The 21,399-nt window shown below is 47.3% G+C and overlaps 2 protein-coding genes across 11 annotated transcripts in view; both read left to right on the top strand.

Annotated features, from left to right (window-relative positions):
* Positions 1 to 6,834, top strand: part of ARID1A (AT-rich interaction domain 1A) — an 89,510-nt gene extending 82,676 nt beyond the window's left edge. For 2 of the 3 annotated variants that reach the window (XM_019013361.4, XM_019013368.4), the window contains exon 20: positions 105 to 3,183. In XM_019013361.4, coding sequence (XP_018868906.2) covers positions 105 to 1,838 — 1,734 coding nt within the window. In that variant the 3' untranslated portion in view covers positions 1,839 to 3,183. Of the gene's footprint in view, positions 1 to 104; positions 3,184 to 4,371 lie in introns of those variants that run through there. The other variant, XM_063701358.1, reaches the window with a different exon arrangement.
* Positions 6,835 to 7,499: 665 nt separating this feature from the next.
* On the top strand, positions 7,500 to 19,304 carry PIGV (phosphatidylinositol glycan anchor biosynthesis class V). 8 transcript variants are annotated; one of them, XM_019013398.3, is made up of 5 exons: positions 9,044 to 9,920; positions 10,040 to 10,131; positions 11,855 to 11,989; positions 15,024 to 16,145; positions 18,465 to 19,304. In XM_019013398.3, exons 3-5 carry the CDS (start codon positions 11,912 to 11,914, stop codon positions 18,744 to 18,746), a joined length of 1,482 nt encoding a protein of 493 aa, XP_018868943.2. In that variant the 5' UTR covers positions 9,044 to 9,920; positions 10,040 to 10,131; positions 11,855 to 11,911; the 3' UTR covers positions 18,747 to 19,304. The 8 variants fall into 8 exon arrangements, with proteins under 8 accessions (XP_018868927.2, XP_018868921.2, XP_004025296.2 ...); XM_019013382.3 differs by lacking the exons at positions 9,044 to 9,920; positions 10,040 to 10,131 and adding an exon at positions 7,500 to 8,892; XM_019013376.3 differs by lacking the exon at positions 10,040 to 10,131 and having other exon boundaries at positions 8,130 to 9,075.
* Positions 19,305 to 21,399: the final 2,095 nt, after the last annotated feature.

The raw sequence follows: 21,399 nt of genomic DNA, 5'->3' as shown, positions 1-21,399 counted from the left end.
TCTCCCAACTGATACAGAAGACTTGGGGAGGACTCTCAAGTCAATAATTCTGTTCTTAGGCCACTTTTCTCCCTTAATTTATTTCCTGTTCTTTCTCTTTTTAGCTCCCAGGGTTGCTAGAGCTCCTTGTAGAATATTTCCGACGATGCCTGATTGAGATCTTTGGCATTTTAAAGGAGTATGAGGTGGGTGACCCAGGACAGAGAACGCTACTGGATCCTGGGAGGTTCAGCAAGGTGTCTAGTCCAGCTCCCGTGGAGGGTGGGGAAGAAGAAGAAGAACTTCTAGGTCCTAAACTAGAAGAGGAAGAAGAAGAGGAAGTAGTTGAAAATGATGAGGAGATAGCCTTTTCAGGCAAGGACAAGCCAGCTTCAGAGAATAGTGAGGAGAAGCTGATCAGTAAGTTTGACAAGCTTCCAGTAAAGATCGTACAGAAGAATGACCCATTTGTGGTGGACTGCTCAGATAAGCTTGGGCGTGTGCAGGAGTTTGACAGTGGCCTGCTGCACTGGCGGATTGGTGGGGGGGACACCACTGAGCATATCCAGACCCACTTCGAGAGCAAGACAGAGCTGCTGCCTTCCCGGCCTCATGCACCCTGCCCACCAGCCCCTCGGAAGCATGTGACAACAGCAGAGGGTACACTAGGGACAACAGACCAGGAGGGGCCCCCACCTGATGGACCTCCAGAAAAACGGATCACAGCCACTATGGATGACATGTTGTCTACTCGGTCTAGCACCTTGACCGAGGATGGAGCTAAGAGTTCAGAGGCCATCAAGGAGAGCAGCAAGTTTCCATTTGGCATTAGCCCAGCACAGAGCCACCGGAACATCAAGATCCTAGAGGACGAACCCCACAGTAAGGATGAGACCCCACTGTGTACCCTTCTGGACTGGCAGGATTCTCTTGCCAAGCGCTGCGTCTGTGTCTCCAATACCATTCGAAGCCTGTCATTTGTGCCAGGCAATGACTTTGAGATGTCCAAACACCCAGGGCTGCTGCTCATCCTGGGCAAGCTGATCCTGCTGCACCACAAGCACCCAGAACGGAAGCAGGCACCACTAACTTATGAAAAGGAGGAGGAACAGGACCAAGGGGTGAGCTGCAACAAAGTGGAGTGGTGGTGGGACTGCTTGGAGATGCTCCGGGAAAACACCTTGGTTACACTCGCCAACATCTCGGGGCAGTTGGACCTATCTCCATACCCCGAGAGCATTTGCCTGCCTGTCCTGGACGGACTCCTACACTGGGCAGTTTGCCCTTCAGCTGAAGCCCAGGACCCCTTTTCCACCCTGGGCCCCAATGCCGTCCTTTCCCCACAGAGACTGGTCTTGGAAACCCTCAGCAAACTCAGCATCCAGGACAACAATGTGGACCTGATTCTGGCCACACCCCCCTTCAGCCGCCTGGAGAAGTTGTATAGCACTATGGTGCGCTTCCTCAGTGACCGAAAGAACCCGGTGTGCCGGGAGATGGCTGTGGTACTGCTGGCCAACCTGGCTCAGGGGGACAGCCTGGCAGCTCGTGCCATTGCAGTGCAGAAGGGCAGTATCGGCAACCTCCTGGGCTTCCTAGAGGACAGCCTTGCCGCCACACAGTTCCAGCAGAGCCAGGCCAGCCTCCTCCACATGCAGAACCCACCCTTTGAGCCAACTAGTGTGGACATGATGCGGCGGGCTGCCCGCGCGCTGCTTGCCCTGGCCAAGGTGGACGAGAACCACTCAGAGTTTACTCTGTACGAATCACGGCTGTTGGACATCTCGGTATCACCGTTGATGAACTCATTGGTTTCACAAGTCATTTGTGATGTACTGTTTTTGATTGGCCAGTCATGACAGCCGTGGGACACCTCCCCCCCCCGTGTGTGTGTGCGTGTGTGGAGAACTTAGAAACTGACTGTTGCCCTTTATTTATGCAAAACCACCTCAGAATCCAGTTTACCCTGTGCTGTCCAGCTTCTCCCTTGGGAAAAAGTCTCTCCTGTTTCTCTTTCCTCCTTCCACCTCCCCTCCCTCCATCACCTCACGCCTTTCTGTTCCTTGTCCTCACCTTACTCCCCTCAGGACCCCACCCCACCCTCTTTGAAAAGACAAAGCTCTGCCTACATAGAAGACTTTTTTTATTTTAACCAAAGTTACTGTTGTTTACAGTGAGTTTGGGGAAAAAAAATAAAATAAAAATGGCTTTCCCAGTCCTTGCATCAACGGGACGCCACATTTCATAACTGTTTTTAATGGTAAAAAAAAAAAAAAAAAATACAAAAAAAATTCTGAAGGACAAAAAAGGTGACTGCTGAACTGTGTGTGGTTTATTGTTGTACATTCACAATCTTGCAGGAGCCAAGAAGTTCGCAGTTGTGAACAGACCCTGTTCACTGGAGAGGCCTGTGCAGTAGAGTGTAGACCCTTTCATGTACTGTACTGTACACCTGATACTGTAAACATACTGTAATAATAATGTCTCACATGGAAACAGAAAACGCTGGGTCAGCAGCAAGCTGTAGTTTTTAAAAATGTTTTTAGTTAAACGTTGAGGAGAAAAAAAAAAAGGCTTTTCCCCCAAAGTATCATGTGTGAACCTACAACACCCTGACCTCTTTCTCTCCTCCTTGATTGTATGAATAACCCTGAGATCACCTCTTAGAACTGGTTTTAACCTTTAGCTGCAGCGGCTACGCTGCCACGTGTGTATATATATGACGTTGTACATTGCACATACCCTTGGATCCCCACAGTTTGGTCCTCCTCCCAGCTACCCCTTTATAGTATGACGAGTTAACAAGTTGGTGACCTGCACAAAGCGAGACACAGCTATTTAATCTCTTGCCAGACATCGCCCCTCTTGGTGCGATGCTGTACAGGTCTCTGTAAAAAGTCCTTGCTGTCTCAGCAGCCAATCAACTTATAGTTTATTTTTTTCTGGGTTTTTGTTTTGTTTTGTTTTCTTTCTAATCGAGGTGTGAAAAAGTTCTAGGTTCAGTTGAAGTTCTGATGAAGAAACACAATTGAGATTTTTTCAGTGATAAAATCTGCATATTTGTATTTCAACAATGTAGCTAAAACTTGATGTAAATTCCTCTTTTTTTTCTTTTTTGGCTTAATGAATATCATTTATTCAGTATGAAATCTTTATACTATATGTTCCACGTGTTAAGAATAAATGTACATTAAATCTTGGTAAGACTTTTGTGAAGCTTTTTATTGTTTTCAAACTAAAATTTGACCTTTTGTGGGGAGGGCAGGGGGGTAGTCCTGTTTTTGCAAACGTCCCTTAGTGTGAGATCTCCCCTAAATAGTGGCATCCTGGACCCTGTCATTTATTTACTATATTCCAAAATAGGACAACCATTTATCTGGAGGCAACCTCCAACTTATCACTTATAATATCTCTGGACTGGCTCTTTTCCCTGACTCCAGACTAGAGCATTCAGCCACCTTCTTGTCATCCCTGCTTGGAAGTTTACTTTGAACATGCCAAAGCTAAAATGTCCTGTCTTCCCCCACTAGAAACCTGCTTCTCCCATAGTTTTGGTTTTTTTGTTTGTGTTTTCCTTTTAGTAAATGGCAACTCCATTCTATCACTCGGCCAAAAAAATCCTTGACTTCTTTCACTTCCACATCCAATCTGTTAGCACTCTTCATAAAATAATGCTCAATCCCACACTACTGTAGTTCAAGATACTGTCATATCTTGGATTCTTGAAATACCTCCAAATTGGCCTCCCTGCTTCTGCTTTGCTTGGTTGAACCTATTCTCAACAGAGCAACCAAAAGGACCCCTATAAAAGGTAAGTCAGATCAAACGCCTTCAGTGCTTCTGACTCTCAGTAAGTAAAAATCCAGACTCTTAAAAAAAGTGGCCTACGAGGCCCTGAGTTATCTAGCTTACCTCTACCTTTCCTGCACCATCTGTCTTGCCCGTTGCTCACTCCACTGTATAGAGATGTTTCCGCCTTGGAGTCTTTGTACTTTATACTCTCTCACCAAATAACTGCATGGCTCAAGTCCTCGACTGCTTCAAGTCTTTGTCCAAATATATAAGTAAGGCTTTTCGTGGTCACCTTACTTAGAATAGCAATCTCTGCCCCCCACTACGTTTCCCTTGTCTGCCTTATTTTTCCTGTGGCACTTGTTACCGTCTGGCCTATTCTGTGTTGTACTTACCTGTCACCTTCCACTGAAATGTAAACTGTGAGGGTGGTGGGAGGGGTGTTTTGTTCACTGCTGCATCGCTGTGCTAACACATAGCCTGGCACATAGCATCTACTTAAGTAGTAGTTGAATGATACTGTCGATGTTGGCTAGATGCAGTTGCTTTTATGAGGTTAATGTCACAATATATAGTTTCTCTGTTCACCCCCTTCCTTAGGGAAACAATAGAGAAGCCTCAAGTTCCTCAGGAGAAATCAGAAGCAGAAAGAGAAAAAATGCTATCATTGTGGACACTTAGAAGTGAAATTTGAAACAAGAAACAACAGTTTTCTATTGTGTACCTACTTATATTCTGGACATAGCACATCACAATCCTACAACAATCCTGTGCCTGTGAAGTCAGTATGTGGCTCCCACTTTACAGTTGAAGAAAGAGGCTAAGAAAAGTGAAAGGCTTTTTAAGTTCATACACCAAGCAAGTTCCACCTGACTCCAAGGATCATGCTTTTCTTAATATACCACAATACCTCCTTTCTGGATGAGAACCCAACCCAGGAGTAAGGGATCTAGCTGTGGAGCTCAGCAAGCAAGATTTGTTTTTATTGTCTTTAGCATGAGGTAAAATTGTCCTCAGAATTTCAATCAAGTGTTCATCAGACTAAGTGTGGCTGATAATATTTGGGTCAGGAACAGGATTTGAATAATTAGTATTTCTCAATTGAGAGAGGAAAACCTTTGTCAACCAAGATGCCTTCCTAGGATTCTTCTAGAAAAACGTAAATGGGAAGCTTTTCATATCTACAATTTTGGTAAGCAATATTGCTAATGGCTATTTTTGTTCTAGGCCTCGAGCTCTGTTTGCTAGTCTAGAAATTGCATATCTGGGCTGTGTGTGGAGCATTACCTAGGAGTTCGGTTTCCTGGGTTCCTTTCATCTGCTCTCCTGCAATGCAGGGAGAGCCTAGCCTGGTCTCCAGTTTCTGACTGGAGTTACCATGGCCAAGAGAACTGCTGGCCAGTGAGCTGTGAGTAATTTGCTTTTGAGAAGTAAATAGAACCTAGCCAGCAGAGAACCCAGGGGTGTGGCCAGTAGTTCTTTTCCCAGGCTCCTCCCTCCCCACCCCCCAAATGACCTTAACCTTCTTTCATAGCTGGAGAGCAGCCAAGTCCAGCCTAAACAATACTCTCAACCTCATTGGCTCTTTTGCCTTGCAGCCACTGCCACCCCCAAGTGGCTAAGGCCTTCCCACTACGCCTCTCAGTGGGGTCAAGGTTTTCTAACCACTGAAAGGCAAACACAGAAGGAATGGTGAAAAATACCTAGTGACCATGGGCTTTAAATGATGACTGTTTGGCTACTGCAGTTGGAGGCAAGGCAGAGTCTTTGTCCTTGGGTGGATGGGCGTCTTCAAGTGATCAGGCAGAGGCCAAAAAGGATGCTTTTGGTATATGACACCTGACTGGTGTCACCCCAAGTGTCAGGATGGATGTAAATGTCACCCAGCATCCTTGAAAACTGCCAATGAATGCCTTTTATCCACAGCAAAAAGAAGTAGCATGAAGTTCTGGTAAAGTACAGCAGGCCACTATGGTCACTTTCGCCCCACAATGGCATGACATCAGAGCCAGCATCCCAGGTTAGGATCAGCTATTCCAATCCCATAGGACTGGGGCCATGGAAAGTTTAGCTTCTAGAAACTGAACTGCTGAGAGTAGTTGGGCTACTTACTGGGCTGGTCCTCTGCCCAGCCTGGGGCCAAGGGCACCTCCAGAAGTGGAGGCAGGAGCAAGTCAAGGCAGCTACAGAGAGAAATGAATTGTCAGTTGCTCCAGGGAAGTGAGTGTTCTGTGAGAACCACCTAACTTCCTTCTCTACACTTTCAGTGGGAAAATCACTTTTTTGTTCAGTGAGTTGTAATAGCCCATCTTTATTGAGCATTGTATGCCAAGCACTATAAATCCTATGAGGTAGATATCATCTCCACCAGGGCAAGGATTGTTTCTATCTTGCTCAGTGTTGCATCTTCATCCCATCACATAGTAGGCATTCCTGTACTGTTGAACAAATCAAACAGATAAGATAGGAATTTGATGGAGGAAAGAGTAGGTCAGAGCTGTTAAGACTTGGTGTGCCCATCTTAGCATAGCCCGTAAAGACTTAGTCATATGGGAAAAAAGGAAGAGAGGGAAAGAGGTAAATCTGTGAAAGATTAAAATAGTGTGGAGTGGGAGAACCAGCCTGGGAGGCTGGAGACCTGAATTCAAGTCCCATCGCTACCACTAGCTATGTGACTTCTTGCCAGTCACTTCCCCTTTGTGATCCTTAGCTCCCTCATCCATAAAATATAGGTATAGAATTAAAGAAATTGATTTATTGACCAGATCTTTATTGAAGACACACAGTGTGCAAGGCACTGTTCTAACACTGGAAATACATTGGTGAACAAAGCCCTTGCTCCTCCATTACACTCAGAAGCTTACATTCTAGAATAGGGAAACAGACATTGAAACAAGTAAAATTCATGGACAGGACAAGCAGATGGTGTTAAGTGCTATGAAGAAAACAGAGGCCGGGCGCGGTGGCTCACACCTGTAATCCCAGCATTTTGGGAGGCCAAGGTGGGTGGATCCTTTGAGCCTAGGAGTTCCAGACTAGCCTTGGCAATATAGTGAGACCTCATCTTTAAAAAAAAAAAAAAAAAAAAAAGAACAGACTGATGGGATAGTACAGGGAAAGCCTCTCTAAGGAGGTGACATCTCTCCTGAGACCCAAACATAATGGGCTAGCCAAAGGGTGGTCTGGAAGTGGAGTGCTTCAAGCAGGGAAAATAGCAAGAGCAGAGGCAGTCAAGTTCAAAGAACAGAAATGATGTAACCCTCTTAAATCCTAAGCTTCTAGAATAGTAATGCATTGCTTGCATTGTTCTGGTTAGGGATTTGTATGTGATATTGTTTCTTGGTGATGTGGGATATGTGCTTCTTAATGGAAATGGCTGGGAAGTGTGGAGTCTTTCTGGAGCCTGGGATATGGCTCTTTCTCACTTGCTTTCCACAGTTCTGGTAGCTCAGCTGGCTCCCTGGGTAGATGCAGGCTCCATCTTAGCTGCAGACTCTACAAGAACACTGAGAGGCTGCCTCCGTCACTACTCAAAGCCTTGGAGCCCCAGAATCCCCTCCTATCCCACCTAGCCTTCTTCCAATCTGAAACCAGGGAGTCACGGCTTTGAGAGCACAAGATTCAGCTTCCTTGTTTTCCTGTCAGAGCAGAAGTCAGAAAATGAAACAGGAAACAGAGCGGAAGAGGAGGGGGTTGGGTAGCAGAGAAGGAAAAGAGAAATTGCAGGAAAGTACAGCTGAAAATCTGGATAAAGTTCTACCTCTACAGGGTGACAGCTGAGCTTTTAAAAAACATTCTGACTTGTCTTGAGAGACCCCTGGCCTTTTTACAAATAGATTTTTGAGAGAATTTGATGTGGACAGAGGGAACCCTGAGAATGCATGTCTTTTTTCCCCTTGTGAATTTACAGAGCAAGGACAGTTCATTTCTCAGTTTTGTCTTTGCAGAGAGTGCTGCTTGGAGCCTCATGGTGGACTTCTAGAGATTGAAGTCACAGCCGTAGGCCCCAGTCACAAGTGTGCCCCCAGGCTTTGCCACGTTACTCACAATCCTCTGGAGCTGAGAACAAGTGCGTGGCACTGAAAAACCTGGGGGAAGGGCCATGAAACTCCATTTTTTCCCCTTTCTGCAACACACAACGACTAAATATGATTTGCCTTTTCTCCACCTTGCACACAACAAATATCTGAAGGCAATTTAGGTCTCAGGGCCTGAAATGAGTTATAAAGAGTCAAGAGATACAGTCCCAGGCCCCCACAGACTGATGTGGGCTGGTCTTCGCCTGGAGAGGTAGCAACCATCTCTTTGTTCCCACCCACATGAGTAGCCGTTGTTGCAGAAGATAAACCCCTCCCTGAGCCAGGCTGTGGCCAGAGGCTAACCCGGCCCCTGGCTTCGTTTGGAGGGCAGATAACTGAAACCACATAAGGCTTTGGAATCCTGAGAAACAAGAAATCCACCAACGGAGAAGGATTTATCATCTGTTTCCTTTAAGGAGGGTGCAAAGTTGTTCTAACAGTTTCCGTTACAAGGGTACAAACTAGCCGCTCCCCCCAATAGACGGTTTTGTTGAGTGCGCCTCTTTTTTTTTCTTCTTTTTTTGGCCCGACTTCCTATGAGAGAAACTGCTTGGGTGAGGGAGGTGAAAGGAGCCCTGGAGGGTGTTCTCTGAGGTTTTCTTCACCATCCTCATTAGCCACCTGAGGTGGGGCTGAGGACTGAAGTAGGACAGAAGGTCTCTGGTAGCTAGAGGAGGGGAAAATCAGGGGGATCCCCCACTTTCTTCACACCCAGGACGCAGGGTGCCGCTGCCGGCCACAGAAACCCCAAGAATGCTTTTCTTTGGCTATTCAGAGGACATCTATTGTGTGTCAGGCCCTGTGCTGAGCTGTTGTTGCCTGACAGCAGGAAGAGCGCGGCTCTGGTTTCTGTGAAGAGGCTGCGGGTCAGCCCCCGACTACAAGAGCCTCGGCCCACACCGGGAACTCAGTGAACGTCAGCGGGAGCTGGGGCAAGAGCACTGACTCTGAGACAGCAGCCTCGGCTCACTATTTGAAGGCGGGGTAGCGGGGGGCCTTGAAGGAGAGCGAAGTGCGAGAGAACTCTTCAGGTGTCACCAAGGTGGGAAGGTGCTACGAGGCGAGGCGCCGAGCGGCGACCCCCATCCCGCTCGCCCGGAGTCAACATGGCCGCCGCCGAGGGAGGCGGGGCTGCTCCAAGTCCGGGCAGGAGCGGGGCGGGGACGCCGTCGGCGGAGCCAGCGCGCAGGCGCAGGCCGGGTGGGCCCCGGATGGAGGAGCTGAGGTTCGGTCCCCGCCGGGGAGGTCGGGACGGGCAGGGGCTGAGGACCCTGCGTCAGCTTGGGAGCCCTGGAGTTCTGGCGGGAGGGAAGCTGTCAAGTGGAGGCCGGTAGAAATGAGACAGACGCCCGGAGAAGCGGGGAGCCCCGCCCCTCCGCCATAGCAGCCTCGGGTGCCGCCTCTTCCTTTCCAGCCTCCCGCCCTCGCCTGCTTCCGGCCTTGTGGCCTGGTGGGGCTCTGCAGGCTCCCTCGGGAGTGGTCCTTGGGCCGTGGCCCCTCTGGGGTGAGCGTGGATGATTAGTACCCAGAAGGGACTGTGTCCAAAAGGAGCCGGCCAGAAACGGGCTGCGGACACGGCTGGGCTGACAGAAGGCAGCCCCCATCTCGGGATGGCCCACGAGGCCTTTGGCTCTGAGGACCCTGGGTCAGAGCGACTTCTCCAGCCCGCGCAGGGGGTGTTAGTCTTACCCAGAGGGTCCAGAGCTGCAGTTCAACAGGATGTCCCACATTCTCAGATAGGGCCCAACTACCCTAAGCATACCTAGCTAGGGCAGGCTGCGGCATGGAAGTACTGGGCTAGGCGTTTGGGTGACCTGGGTCATAATCCTGGCTCGGAAAGGGCGCATACCCTTTGGCGAGGGATGCGGGCTGGTACCGTGAGGTTTAAGAAGCAGAAAACATGACAGCCTCTTTAAGTAGCCCTGGGTACGTCACTTGACCCCAGTGAGCCTCAGTTTCCATATCCGTAAAATGGCGATGGTAATTATACTAGCCGCACAGTGTCTGATGAGATCTCTGGAGCCTATTTATCTCACGGGAAAATTTTTGAAGAGTGAAACTAGTTGATCTGTAAGTGTCCTGTCAGTTAAGAGTCTGTGATTTGGCAAAGGGGTTATTGGGAAGTGAGGTGGGCAATTAGCTGAGAGGGAGAATTGACTAGCTTTGTTTTTACTTGGTTTACCTGTAAGCAAAGTGTGGGCTACACACATCTGTAGTCGCTGAGGCTAGAGCTTGACTCGAGAGAGGAAAGGAAGAATGCAAGCATGGTCAAGTGGCAGAGGTGGGTTAAGTGCTTTTCTGATCCCAGCTTCTCTTCTGCATGCGCGTGGGAAGCCAAGGAAGAGGAAAAAAGAGTGAATTCGCCCTAGGATAGGGAAGGAGTAGCCGCGTGAGGTTGGGTATGCCCATTTCCTGATTTCTCTCGATTCAGCGAGTCATACGTTGGAAACGTTTAGATTCACAAACTACCGTTACTGTCTGGGGCTTTCAGAAGCTTGCCTTTGAACCGAATTTTCGTGAGCCAACCGGTGTGGAATTGGGGGCCCCTCCCTTCCTCCAGGCCTCCTGGCGATGGAGTAAGCAGCAGGCGCCCCCTTGTGCCAAGGAAAGAGTACTGTTGCCATTGGCCAACTTGGCTCCCTTTCTGGGGAAATTTTATTTTCCTGTGGCTTCTGTGACTTTGTCGTCTTGCTCTTGACGTGAGATATGATGGGAAGAATACTTGGGGCACTGATTTCATATCTAGAGTCAGCGAACTGCTGATGCTGTATCCTGTCCCTACCACTTCCATTCATTCAGAACACAGGTTTAAGATGCCTGTTTGTGTTCTAGGCCCTGGGATATAGTTGTGATGTAAAGCCCCTGCCCTTAGCAACTTAAATAAGCAATAGCAATAACGGCAATAGGGCAGAATGTATTGAGGGCGTAGCACACTGTCTAGTGAAGATCAGAGAATTCCAGAAAAAAGTGATACAGGTTTTTTAGGTATTCGCCAGATAAGAGAAGAAAAAGAGTCTTCCAGCCCTCCTCCTTAAATTTCTCAGTTCAAATTTTTTTTTCCTTTTAGGCATAGTTCTTCATCCCAAATTGATGAGCTGCCTCTGATGCTTTTGCTTTCCTTTCAAATTTCCCAGGCTGGTGTTTGAAAGCTCTTGAGGACCCTTTATGACTCCTTTTAGCTCAAGGAATTATAAAAGATGCCTTAAGGTGCATTCCCTGCCTCGGAGTGGCTTTGCGATTGTTTATACGTTGCTACCATCCCAACAAAGAGATGGCAAATAACAGTTTTCTCCATCCCTGGTAGCCTACTCTGTCTTCACCCTCAGTTTGTTTCAGCAGTGTGAGCTGGCTGAGGTCCTGCTGAGTGGTGGTTTTCTTTTCCTTCCCCACTTAATTTAACAGACCAGCTGAACACACATCAGAGAGCTAAGCTAGAGTGTGGAGTCATTATGTTCTTCCAGTATGGTTTTATGCCCCACTTTGGGGACTCTGGTTTGGGACCTAGTTTATTATTCTGGGCAAGAGGAAAAGGGCACACACCAAATAATAGCAACCACAACACAGATTTGAGTAGAACTTCACACTTCGGTCTGTTTCACCATCATGACAATTTTGTGAGATAGGAAAAAAAGTCTGCTCCCATTTTTTATATAAAGAACTGAGGCTCAGAGGGACTAATGAGAACTTGTAAGTGACAGAGTCAGGAGTTGAACCCAGATCTTTAGTTCCTGCAGAAGTGCATCCAATAGGCTTTAAAAGATTTTCTGTGACCTTAGCTTTCCAGCTACTTGCTTAGCTGTATGGAACTTTACCAATGACAGTTCAGTGCTTCACAATGACACCTACTGAACCCATTTGCTGTCAAGATGCTTTCCCCTCATCTGGGAAGTTAGGTGGTTGGTTAAGTTTGTCATAGTAATTCTGAGAGGGGAGGTTCCAGTGACGAATGCTTTCAAGAATTTGCTTTCACTCGATGTGTGACATTTTCCTCCTTTGGGTTTTAGAGGCCTGAGGGAGCTCAATCCTGGTAGCAACACCCCTGAATTCCTGGTGGTGAGAGGATGTGGCCCCAGGACCCATCCCGGAAGGAGGTGCTGAGGTTTGCATTCAGCTGCCGTATCCTGACTCTGATGCTGCAGGTCAGTCTCCCATCCTTTGTCCTGAACGTGCCATTGGTACATGACTGGACTAGGCAGTAAGAAGAGTCCCCATCTCCTTTCCACCTCTCAGGTGTGCCCCTCCGTGTGGTTGGAACCACAGAGACATAGACTTTAGAGCTGAAAAGTTGTCAGGAATCTTAGAAACACGGTCTGTTGATCTTGTTTTACCCATGAAGCAGCAGAGGCCCAGAAAGGTTAAGTGACATCCCCAAAGCCACATAGCAAGATAGAGAAGGGCTGGAGTTTGACCCCATGTTTCCTAACTCCTGAGCTAGTGGTCTCTCCAACAGACTGTGATGTTCCGTAACCAGAGATGCTTATAGGGTGGGACAGCTCAAAGTATTGCTCTGTGTCCCCTTACTAGGAGACTGAGCATTGTGTCAGTTAAGTGGGAGAAACGTGGCAATGTGCAAGTCCTAAAACCATCTGGATATATAATGGTTCCTCCTATTCCCCCGAGTGCCTGCCCTTCCTGCCTCACCCACACACAACTCTCAGTGCACTTGCCCGTTTGCAGCTCCCTTTTCCCTCCGAGGCTCCCCTTGATACACATTTTAATAAAATATCACGTATATATGAATTATTTGCTGCCTAGCACAGTGCTTGGTGCCTAGCTCAGTATGTTCATAAATGAATGAATGTTGTTGAATGTATGTCAACACCCTAGGGATGTTAGATTCACATAATGATGTGTATCTTTTATCCCTGTACCATTCTCTCTGAGGCTCATAACTGGTCCCTTTGTCGAAACTTTCCTCTCTCCTTCCCCACTACATAAGGCATAGCAGACTCTGCTGGGTTTCGAGATTTGTTAAACGTGTCCACCTGCAGGCTAGGGCTGTTCATCTGTGACTGTCACTCCTATCCTGTTTGTTTTTACTGTTTGAAGTGGCCTGATAAGGAAACTGACCAAAAAGTTAAAAAGCCTTAAAAATGGTGCTATGCTCCTGTTGCCAGGCTAGGGAGACTTACTCAGTGATGTCTGTCAACCAGCATCAGCTGGGTTACTGGCAGAACCAAAGGAGCAATGCTGCAAGTCAGCATCCAGGATAGGGAAGCAGGACAGCTGGGCTCTAATTCAGGTGGTAATTTTGGAAACAGTATATTTCCTCTAGGCAGTTCATTCAACCACCAAAAATTTTTAAAGTACCTATTGCGTTCTAAGAACTGTGCTAGGTGGTAAGTGTAAAAAGACATGGTCTCTTTTCTCTTAAGTAGCTGATGATCTAATAGGGCAAAAAGACTTTTTTTTTTTGAGACCGAGTCTCGCCCTGTTCCCCCAGGCTGGAGTGCAAAGGCGCGATCTTGGCTCACTGTAACCTCTGCCTCCCAGGTTTAAATGATTCTCCCTCCTCAGGCTCCGAAGTAGCTGAGGCGCCCGCCACCACACCCAGCTAATTTTTGTATTTTTAGTAGAGACGGGGTTTCACCATGTTGGCCAGGCTGGTCTCAAACCCCTGACCTCGTGATCTGCCTGCCTCGGCCTCCCAAAGTGCTGGGATTACAGGCGTGAGCCACCGCGCCCGGCCAGCAAAAAGACATCTAACAGTAAATGCGATTTAATTATCATCCCCCCACTTCCAATGCTCAAGCCATCAGATTATATCCCTAAGTTACCCTTCGTTGCTGCTGTCGTCTCTGTCAGTGACAGCTAATCCTTGATGGTTTTAGCTCCTGGTTCACTGTCACTCTTCCCAGCACTACTTCTATTGATTTCCTGGTGATTTCATTATTAATGAAGATGATGTGTGCAGTGTCCTGAAAAGAGTCTATCACTTGAGTGTGAGTTCTGGGGAAAGGGTGTTAGAGATTTGAGGAAAGAGAAAAACATGTAACATGTAACAACTTGTTTTCCTAAATGACAACTCAGAAAAATAGAAGGCATTAGAAGAGACCTTCCATATGCGCCCATCACATTCTTCAGCCTACCTATGTCTGCACCTTTGTGCTTTCAGTACTGAAGGTTGGATGAACCGTCTGTCCTCTTCTCTAAGGCTGGCTCCTCTACCTTTGTACCCTTTTTGCCTACCCAGCAATTCTCCCCTCTCTCCTGCATACCCTTTTACTGGGTTATTTCCACTAGCATACAAACCTTTACCTCCCACCTTAAAAAAAGTTTTCTCTTTACCCCACATTGTTGTTCACCTACTGCCCCATTTTTCTGCTTCCCCTTATGGCAAAACTCCTCAAAGTTTCTTTTCTCCCATTCTCTGTTGAACCCAGTCTAGGCAGGCTTCTCTCTCTTCCACTCCATTGAAATAGCCCTTGTCAAAGTCACCAGTTACTTTCACATTGTTAAATCCAGTGGTCAGTTTTCAGCCCCCATCTTACTTGACCTACCAGCAGCATTTAACAGAGTTGATCACTCCTTTTCTTCCCTTGGTTCTAATGCTCTCTTGGGTTCCCTGCCACCTCACTGACTGTTCCTTTTTTACTTTATTGCTGGATTTTCATCCTCTTTCTAGCCTTCAGATGTTAACATGTCCAGGGTTCAGTCCTCAAGAAGAGTTCTGAGTGTTTTTGAAACAGGGTCTCATTCTGTCACCCAGGCTGGAATACAGTGGCACAATCATGTCTCACTGCAGCCTCAACCTCCTGGGCTCAAGCAATCCTCCCACCTCAGCCGCCCAAGTATCTGGGACTACAGGCATGTGCCACCACACCCAGCTAATTTTTATTTTTTTATTTCTAGTAGAGACAAGGTCTTGCTACGTTGCCCAGGCTGGTCTTAAACTCCTCGGCTCAAGTGATCCTCCCACCTCAGCCTCCCAAAGTGCCGGGATAACAGGCGTGAGCCACTGTGCTCAGACTTTTTTTTTAGTTTTTATAGAGACAAGGTCTTGCTATGTTGCCCAGGCTGGTCATGGACTCCTGGGTTCAAGTAATCCTCCCATCTCAGCCTGCCAAAGTGGGGATTACAGGCATGAGCCTGGCCTTCTTCCTCATTTTATTAAATGGCAATTCTTTTCTTCCAGTTACTCAACCAAAATTCTGGTTTTTCTTTACTCCACAGGCCCTCTTCAATGCCATCGTCCCAGATCACCATGCAGAAGCCTTCTCTCCTCCTCGCCTGGCCCCCTCAGGCTTTGTGGACCAACTCGTGGAAGGTCTTCTGGGCGGCCTGTCTCACTGGGATGCTGAACACTTCTTGTTCATTGCTGAGCATGGCTACCTGTATGAGCACAACTTTGCCTTCTTTCCTGGTTTCCCCTTGGCCCTGCTGGTGGGGACTGAACTGTTGAGACCCTTACGGGGGTTACTGAGTCTACGCAGTTGCCTGCTGATTTCGGTAGCATCACTCAATTTCTTGTTCTTCATGTTGGCTGCAGTTGCACTTCATGACCTGGGTTGTCTGGTTTTGCACTGTCCCCGCCAGTCCTTTTATGCAGCTCTGCTTTTCTGTCTCAGCCCTGCCAATGTCTTCCTGGCAGCTGGTTACTCAGAAGCTTTGTTTGCCCTCCTGACATTCAGTGCCATGGGGCAGCTGGAGAGGGGCCGAGTCTGGACTAGTGTACTCCTCTTTGCCATTGCCACTGGGGTACGCTCCAACGGGCTGGTCAGTGTTGGCTTCCTCATGCATTCTCAATGCCAAGGCTTTTTCTCTTCTCTAACGAAGCTGAATCCTCTGAGACAGCTCTTTAAGCTGATGGCCTCTCTGTTTCTGTCGGTGTTCACACTTGGCCTTCCCTTTGCCCTCTTTCAGTATTATGCCTACACCCAATTCTGTCTGCCAGGCTCAGCCCGCCCCATTCCTGAGCCTTTGGTACAGTTAGCTGTAGACAAGGGCTACCGGACTGCAGAGGGAAATGAACCGCCTTGGTGCTTCTGGGATGTTCCACTAATATACAGCTATATCCAGGATGTCTACTGGAATGTTGGCTTTTTGAAATACTATGAGCTCAAGCAGGTGCCCAATTTTCTACTGGCTGCACCAGTGGCTATACTGGTTGCCTGGGCAACTTGGACATACGTGACCACCCACCCTTGGCTCTGCCTTACACTTGGGCTGCAAAGGAGCAAGAACAATAAGACCCTAGAGAAGCCCGATCTTGGATTCCTCAGTCCTCAGGTGTTTGTGTACGTGGTCCACGCTGCAGTGCTGCTGCTGTTTGGAGGTCTGTGCATGCATGTTCAGGTGAGGTGGATTCCTGACTGGGATAAGGATGTGAATACAGGCAAAACCCCTTGGCCAAGGACAGGGAAGGCAGCTAACATCTCCCGTTTGAGTGATCCATACTGAATTTATTCATTCAATGACTATTTAGGGTTATTCTTTATGCCAGACTCTGGGTCAGACCTCTAAGGATGAAACATGAATAAGACAAAATTGCGGCCAGGCGCGGTGGCTCACACCCATAATCCCGGCAATTTGGGAGGCTGAGGTGGGTGGATCACGAGGTCAGGGGTTCAAGACAAGCGTGGCCAAGATGGTGAAACCTCGTCTCTACTGAAAATACAAAAATTAGCCGGGCGTGGTGGCAGGCACCTGTAATCCCAGCTACTTAGGAGGCTGAGGCAGAAAATTGCTTGAACCCGGGAGGTGGAGGTTGCAGTGAGCTGAGATTGCACCACTGCACTCCAGCCTGGGCGACAGAGTGAGACTCTATCTCAAAAAAAAAAAAAAAAAAATTACTGCCTTGGGGGGTCTCATGGTATAAATAGGAGGACAGACATTTGACATAAATTATAGTACAGTGGGATAGAAAGGGGAGTGCTATTTTGAGATTTATTTTATTTTACTTTATTTGTTTATTTATTTTTATTTTTTTTAGATGGAGTCTCGCTCTGTTGCCCAGGCTGGAGTGCAGTGGTGCGATCTCAGCTCACTGCAACCTGTGTCTCCTGGGTTCAAGCGACTCTTCTGCCTCAATCTCCCGAGTAGCTGGAATTACAGGCGCCTGCCACCCCCGCCTAGCTAATTTTTGTATTTTTAGTAGAGATGGGGTTTCACCACGTTGGCCAGGCTGGTCTCGAAATCCTGACCTCAAGTGATCTGCCCGCCTCATCCTCCTAAAGTGCTGGGATTACAGGCGTGAGCTACCACGCTCAGCCTGAGTTTTTTTTTTTTTTTTTTTGAGACGGAGTCTTGCTCTGTCACCCAGGCTGGAATGCAGTGGCATGATCTCAGCTCACTGCAAGCTCCACCTCCCAGGTTCACGCCATTCTCCTGCCTCAGCCTCCCGAGTAGCTGGGACTACAGGCACCTGCCACCATGCCTGGCTAATTTTTTGTATTTTTAGTAGAGACGGGATTTCACCGTGTGAGCCAGGATGGTCTGGATCTCCTGACCTCATGATCCACCCGCCTCGGCCTCCCAAAGTGCTGGGATTATAGGCACGAGCCACCGCGCCCGGCAAGATTTTTTTTTTTAAAGCTCAGATAAAGTATTATGGAGGCAAAGAAGAAGTAGGTAACTCACTGGAGTACTTGAGAAAGGCATCATATTTCAGCTGGGTCCTGAAGAATGAGATTTTCCATATAAGAAGCAGAGGAGGAACATTCTAGGTAAAAGGAAGGGCATATGCAAAAACACGAGGGTTGTGAAAGGACCTGATTGGACTGAGATACAGGAATAAGCATGGAGGATATCTCTGAGATCTTTTTCCCTAATACACAGTTATAGTTATATCCATATTGGTTTCTTGACTGTTGACTTCAAGAGATTCTCAACTCAGGCAGGCCCCCAATTTCCAGAGGAGATAACTTTAACCAATGTTTTGGGTGGTGGCGGTGGTGATAGAGAGGGATGGGAAAGGTTTGATCTTATATCTGATTTTCTGTTCTTGGCTGTGGCCCCACCCTGGGGATGTCTTTTTTCCCCATGCTGACCTCTTAGCAGTTTCTTCCTGTTGGAGTCGCACATTGGCTGTTTCTAAAATTCTCCAAGCTGTATGGATAAGAGACACAGAGGAAATAGAAAGTAGCATTCTGTGTTTTTAGCTAGATTAAATCGTAGAATGAGTGCCAGCAAAGCTTAAAGTTTCCAGGTTAGCTGAGGGAGGCCATTTGGAAACTTGTGTCTGAACTCCAATAGGAGAGAGAATGTTCAAGCAATGGGTCTTCTGCCCATTTCCCTCTGCTTTGCCATCCCATGGGATAAGGGAACCACCTCAGGTTCCCAATCCCCAAATCAATATCACAGAGTTTAGAGTCCAGGCCCTGGGCTAAAATTAGACCCCATAGAGTTTCTAGTATTAATTGGCCCATTATTTTGATAGTAATTAATGTAATTAGTCTGTAGCTATGTTTATTTGTAATATGGAGGATGCCTGTCTGCTGTACATACATCTTTCTAAGACAGATCTTAAGCTGTGTTCAATTTCTTCTCCAGTGTAATACATTTCTAGTCACGGGACCATAGTTCACCCAGCAGTAGAGAAGTCCCCGGGCTGGTCCAGTTTGAGTCAGTGACATTCCAGTAAATGTCTGGATATTCCCCTCTCATGATTTCTAGGTTCTCACCAGGTTTTTGGGCTCCTCCACTCCTATTATGTACTGGTTTCCAGCTCACTTGCTTCAGGATCAAGAGCCGCTGTTGAGATCCTTAAAGACTGTGCCTTGGAAGCCTCTTGCAGAGGACTCCCCACCAGGACAAAAGGTCCCCAGAAATCCTATCATGGGACTTTTGTATCACTGGAAAACCTGTTCTCCAGTCACACGATACATTCTAGGCTACTTCCTGACTTACTGGCTCCTGGGACTACTCCTACATTGCAACTTCCTGCCTTGGACATGACCTGGACTCTCCAGGGACAGGTTGGAAGCCAACTTAACCCAGGGGTCTGAAAGTAAAAATACACATTGGAACTGCCTCTGCTGCCCTGGGATCATTACTGTGTCCATTATAATCTTTCTCTTTCTCTTTGAAAGCTGGTCAGGAATGGGAGAAGTGTCAGCCACTAGAGAGCCCCTTCCAATCCTGGCTAGGGCAAATTTTAGACAACTATTTTCTCTGTAAGTGAAGATTGTCATATTCCAAGTCTAAAATACACCTGGATCTGTCTAGTCAATCAACATAGCAGAGACAGTCTTAAACGTACCATTGACCTGTGTGTAAATTTAAATGTCAATTTATTGAAGTGTAAATTTCATCAAAGGCATTAGCTGACAGGCTGGTAACAGTCCACATAAGATGGTACAGGCCTGAACAGTATAGTGGCAGTAATAAAGTGGGACCATTTTTTCCAAATGGGACATTGTTTCTGATGTTTTTTTTATGATTTGTGCATGTATTTTTATATGAAAAAAACTTACAAAGATATGCAAATTAAACTTCTTTCAGTTATACATGCAATGAATTGCCTTTTTAAAAATAATACAGGCTAGGCATGACATTTCACACTGTAATCCCAGCACTTTGTGATGCCGAGGTGGGCAGATCACTTGAGGCCAGGAGTTCGAGACCGGCCTGGCCAACATGGCAAAACCCCGTCTCTACTGAAAATACAAAAATTAGCCGGGCATGATGGTACACACCTGTAATCCTACTCGGGAGGCTGAGGCATGAGAATGGCTTGAACTTGGAAGGCAGAGGTTTCAGTGAGCTGAGTTTGCGCCACTGCGCTCCAGCCTGGGCAACAGAGTGAGGCTCTGTCTCAAAAAAAGTAAAAAATAAAAATAATACAAATCTTTCCATGTGGCAAAAAGTAAAATAATTTTAAAAAATTAAAATAATATAAATCAGTTGGGGGGAAAAAAGGGTAAGAAGAAGGCATCAGGAACCCTGGATTCTAGTCCTCTCAGTAAAACCCCATTTACCAGCCATGTGACTTGGGAGAGTTTTCAGAACCTTAGTTACCACCTCTGAAACCATGGGAAATGATGATATTCTTCAGGGGGTGGTGGTGAACGATGCAGTCTCTTGTAGGTCCCTTTCTGCTCTAACATCTTAAGAACTGCCTTAAACAACAGAATCACCCCAGTCTAAACGCTAATGTAGAGGCTTAAATGTGTGATTTTAGGAGAAAATATCCAGTTGTCCTGTTTTCAGCAATTAGAAGAAACTCCTCCTCCACCGAGTGCAACTCTTGGGAGTAACTTAGGTGGTCTTTCCTTTCAATGAGGGAAAGCAGTGACATCTGGCAGATAAGGTGCCTGTTGTGCCGTTCTGCCGTTCTCAGGTACCTGCTTACTTGATCAGTAGACATGGGTCAGAGGCGCCAACACGGCGGCAGGAATTGGTAAATTGTACGTAAGTCCAAGGTGGAATGAAATGGTATCTGCCCTGCTTCCTGGCCCCCGTTTGGTCATGAGCCTATCACTATAATTGTAGTAAGATCATTGGCCCCTGCTGAGCTACTTTTGCCCATTCCTTGAGCCAGATGAGAGTTTGGCTCTGTATCATCCATCACCTCTTTTATTTCCCATTTAAGCCAAAACATCCAGTAAGCAGAAACTCTTCAAAACAGATGGGTAATCATAAGCAGCTTCTGGAAAGCCTCGAGAATTGGAATTTTGACACACTCCCTCTGACCATGACAGAAAGCTCAACTTGCCAGCTGAAGGGAAGCTCCTGGCTGAGCCCCAGCACCCTCTGTTGGAGCTTCTGGTCAGCCTGGCCAATAAGCATTTCCCATCCATCGCCCCAGCACTAGGACAGCTGAGAGAATTTGGTTCAGAGTCAAATGCTTCTGAAAATGTACACACAGATCGGGGCAGCCCTCTGCCTTCTGCCAAGACACCAAGTGCCCTTCTTGGCAAACGGTGATCACCCCTGCCCTAGTGTCCCTCCAGTTAGTTGGCAGAAACTGTTCCCTTTCTCCTTGCCAACAGCTGCAAATCCAGAGACTTCCACCTTGCGTGCAGGAAGTGTTGGGGTCCTGTTTCAGCTCTTTATTGCCGAGGTAGGAGCACTGGGTTCTTCGCTCTCCTCTTTGCCTCCTTTTGGGGGATAATCAGGACTGATTATTCCTCTACTGGAAGAGGTGACTCAGACCCCACAGAGTAGGTGTGATGTCACTGCTCTGGCAGTCTCAGTTTAACTTTCACACTAGATCTCATCATGCCCAGAAACCTTGTAACAGGAACCCAGCTAGATGGGTGCACGTGGCGTGAGCTGGACAAGGTTTTCTCTCTGACCTTGCAGGGATTTAGTTGTTCTCTGAGGATCTAAGGAATGGGCTGATTTTATGACCAGCAGCTGTCCTTTTACCATCCTATTAAGTCTCTTTAATAGTCTGGGAGAGGGACATGAAGGGCCCAAGGCAGGAAGTTTCCTGTTTACCCTGAGGCCTAACAATGCCACAGCTAGGTGGGGTGTCTACAGTTTCAGAGAAAAGTCATTTCCTTCTGAGACCCTGCTAAAACAGAAACCAGACGCCTCAGCCTCACGTACCTAGAAGTAGATGCTTTTTTTTGTTCTTTAATGAAGGTGGGAGGAGAGTGTTTGA

Source organism: Gorilla gorilla, chromosome 1 (assembly GCF_029281585.2).
Source record: "Gorilla gorilla gorilla isolate KB3781 chromosome 1, NHGRI_mGorGor1-v2.1_pri, whole genome shotgun sequence".
Lineage (NCBI taxonomy): Eukaryota > Metazoa > Chordata > Mammalia > Primates > Hominidae > Gorilla > Gorilla gorilla.
The sequence above is the reverse complement of the archived record's forward strand: the minus strand, read 5'-3'. Positions and strand labels throughout refer to the sequence as shown.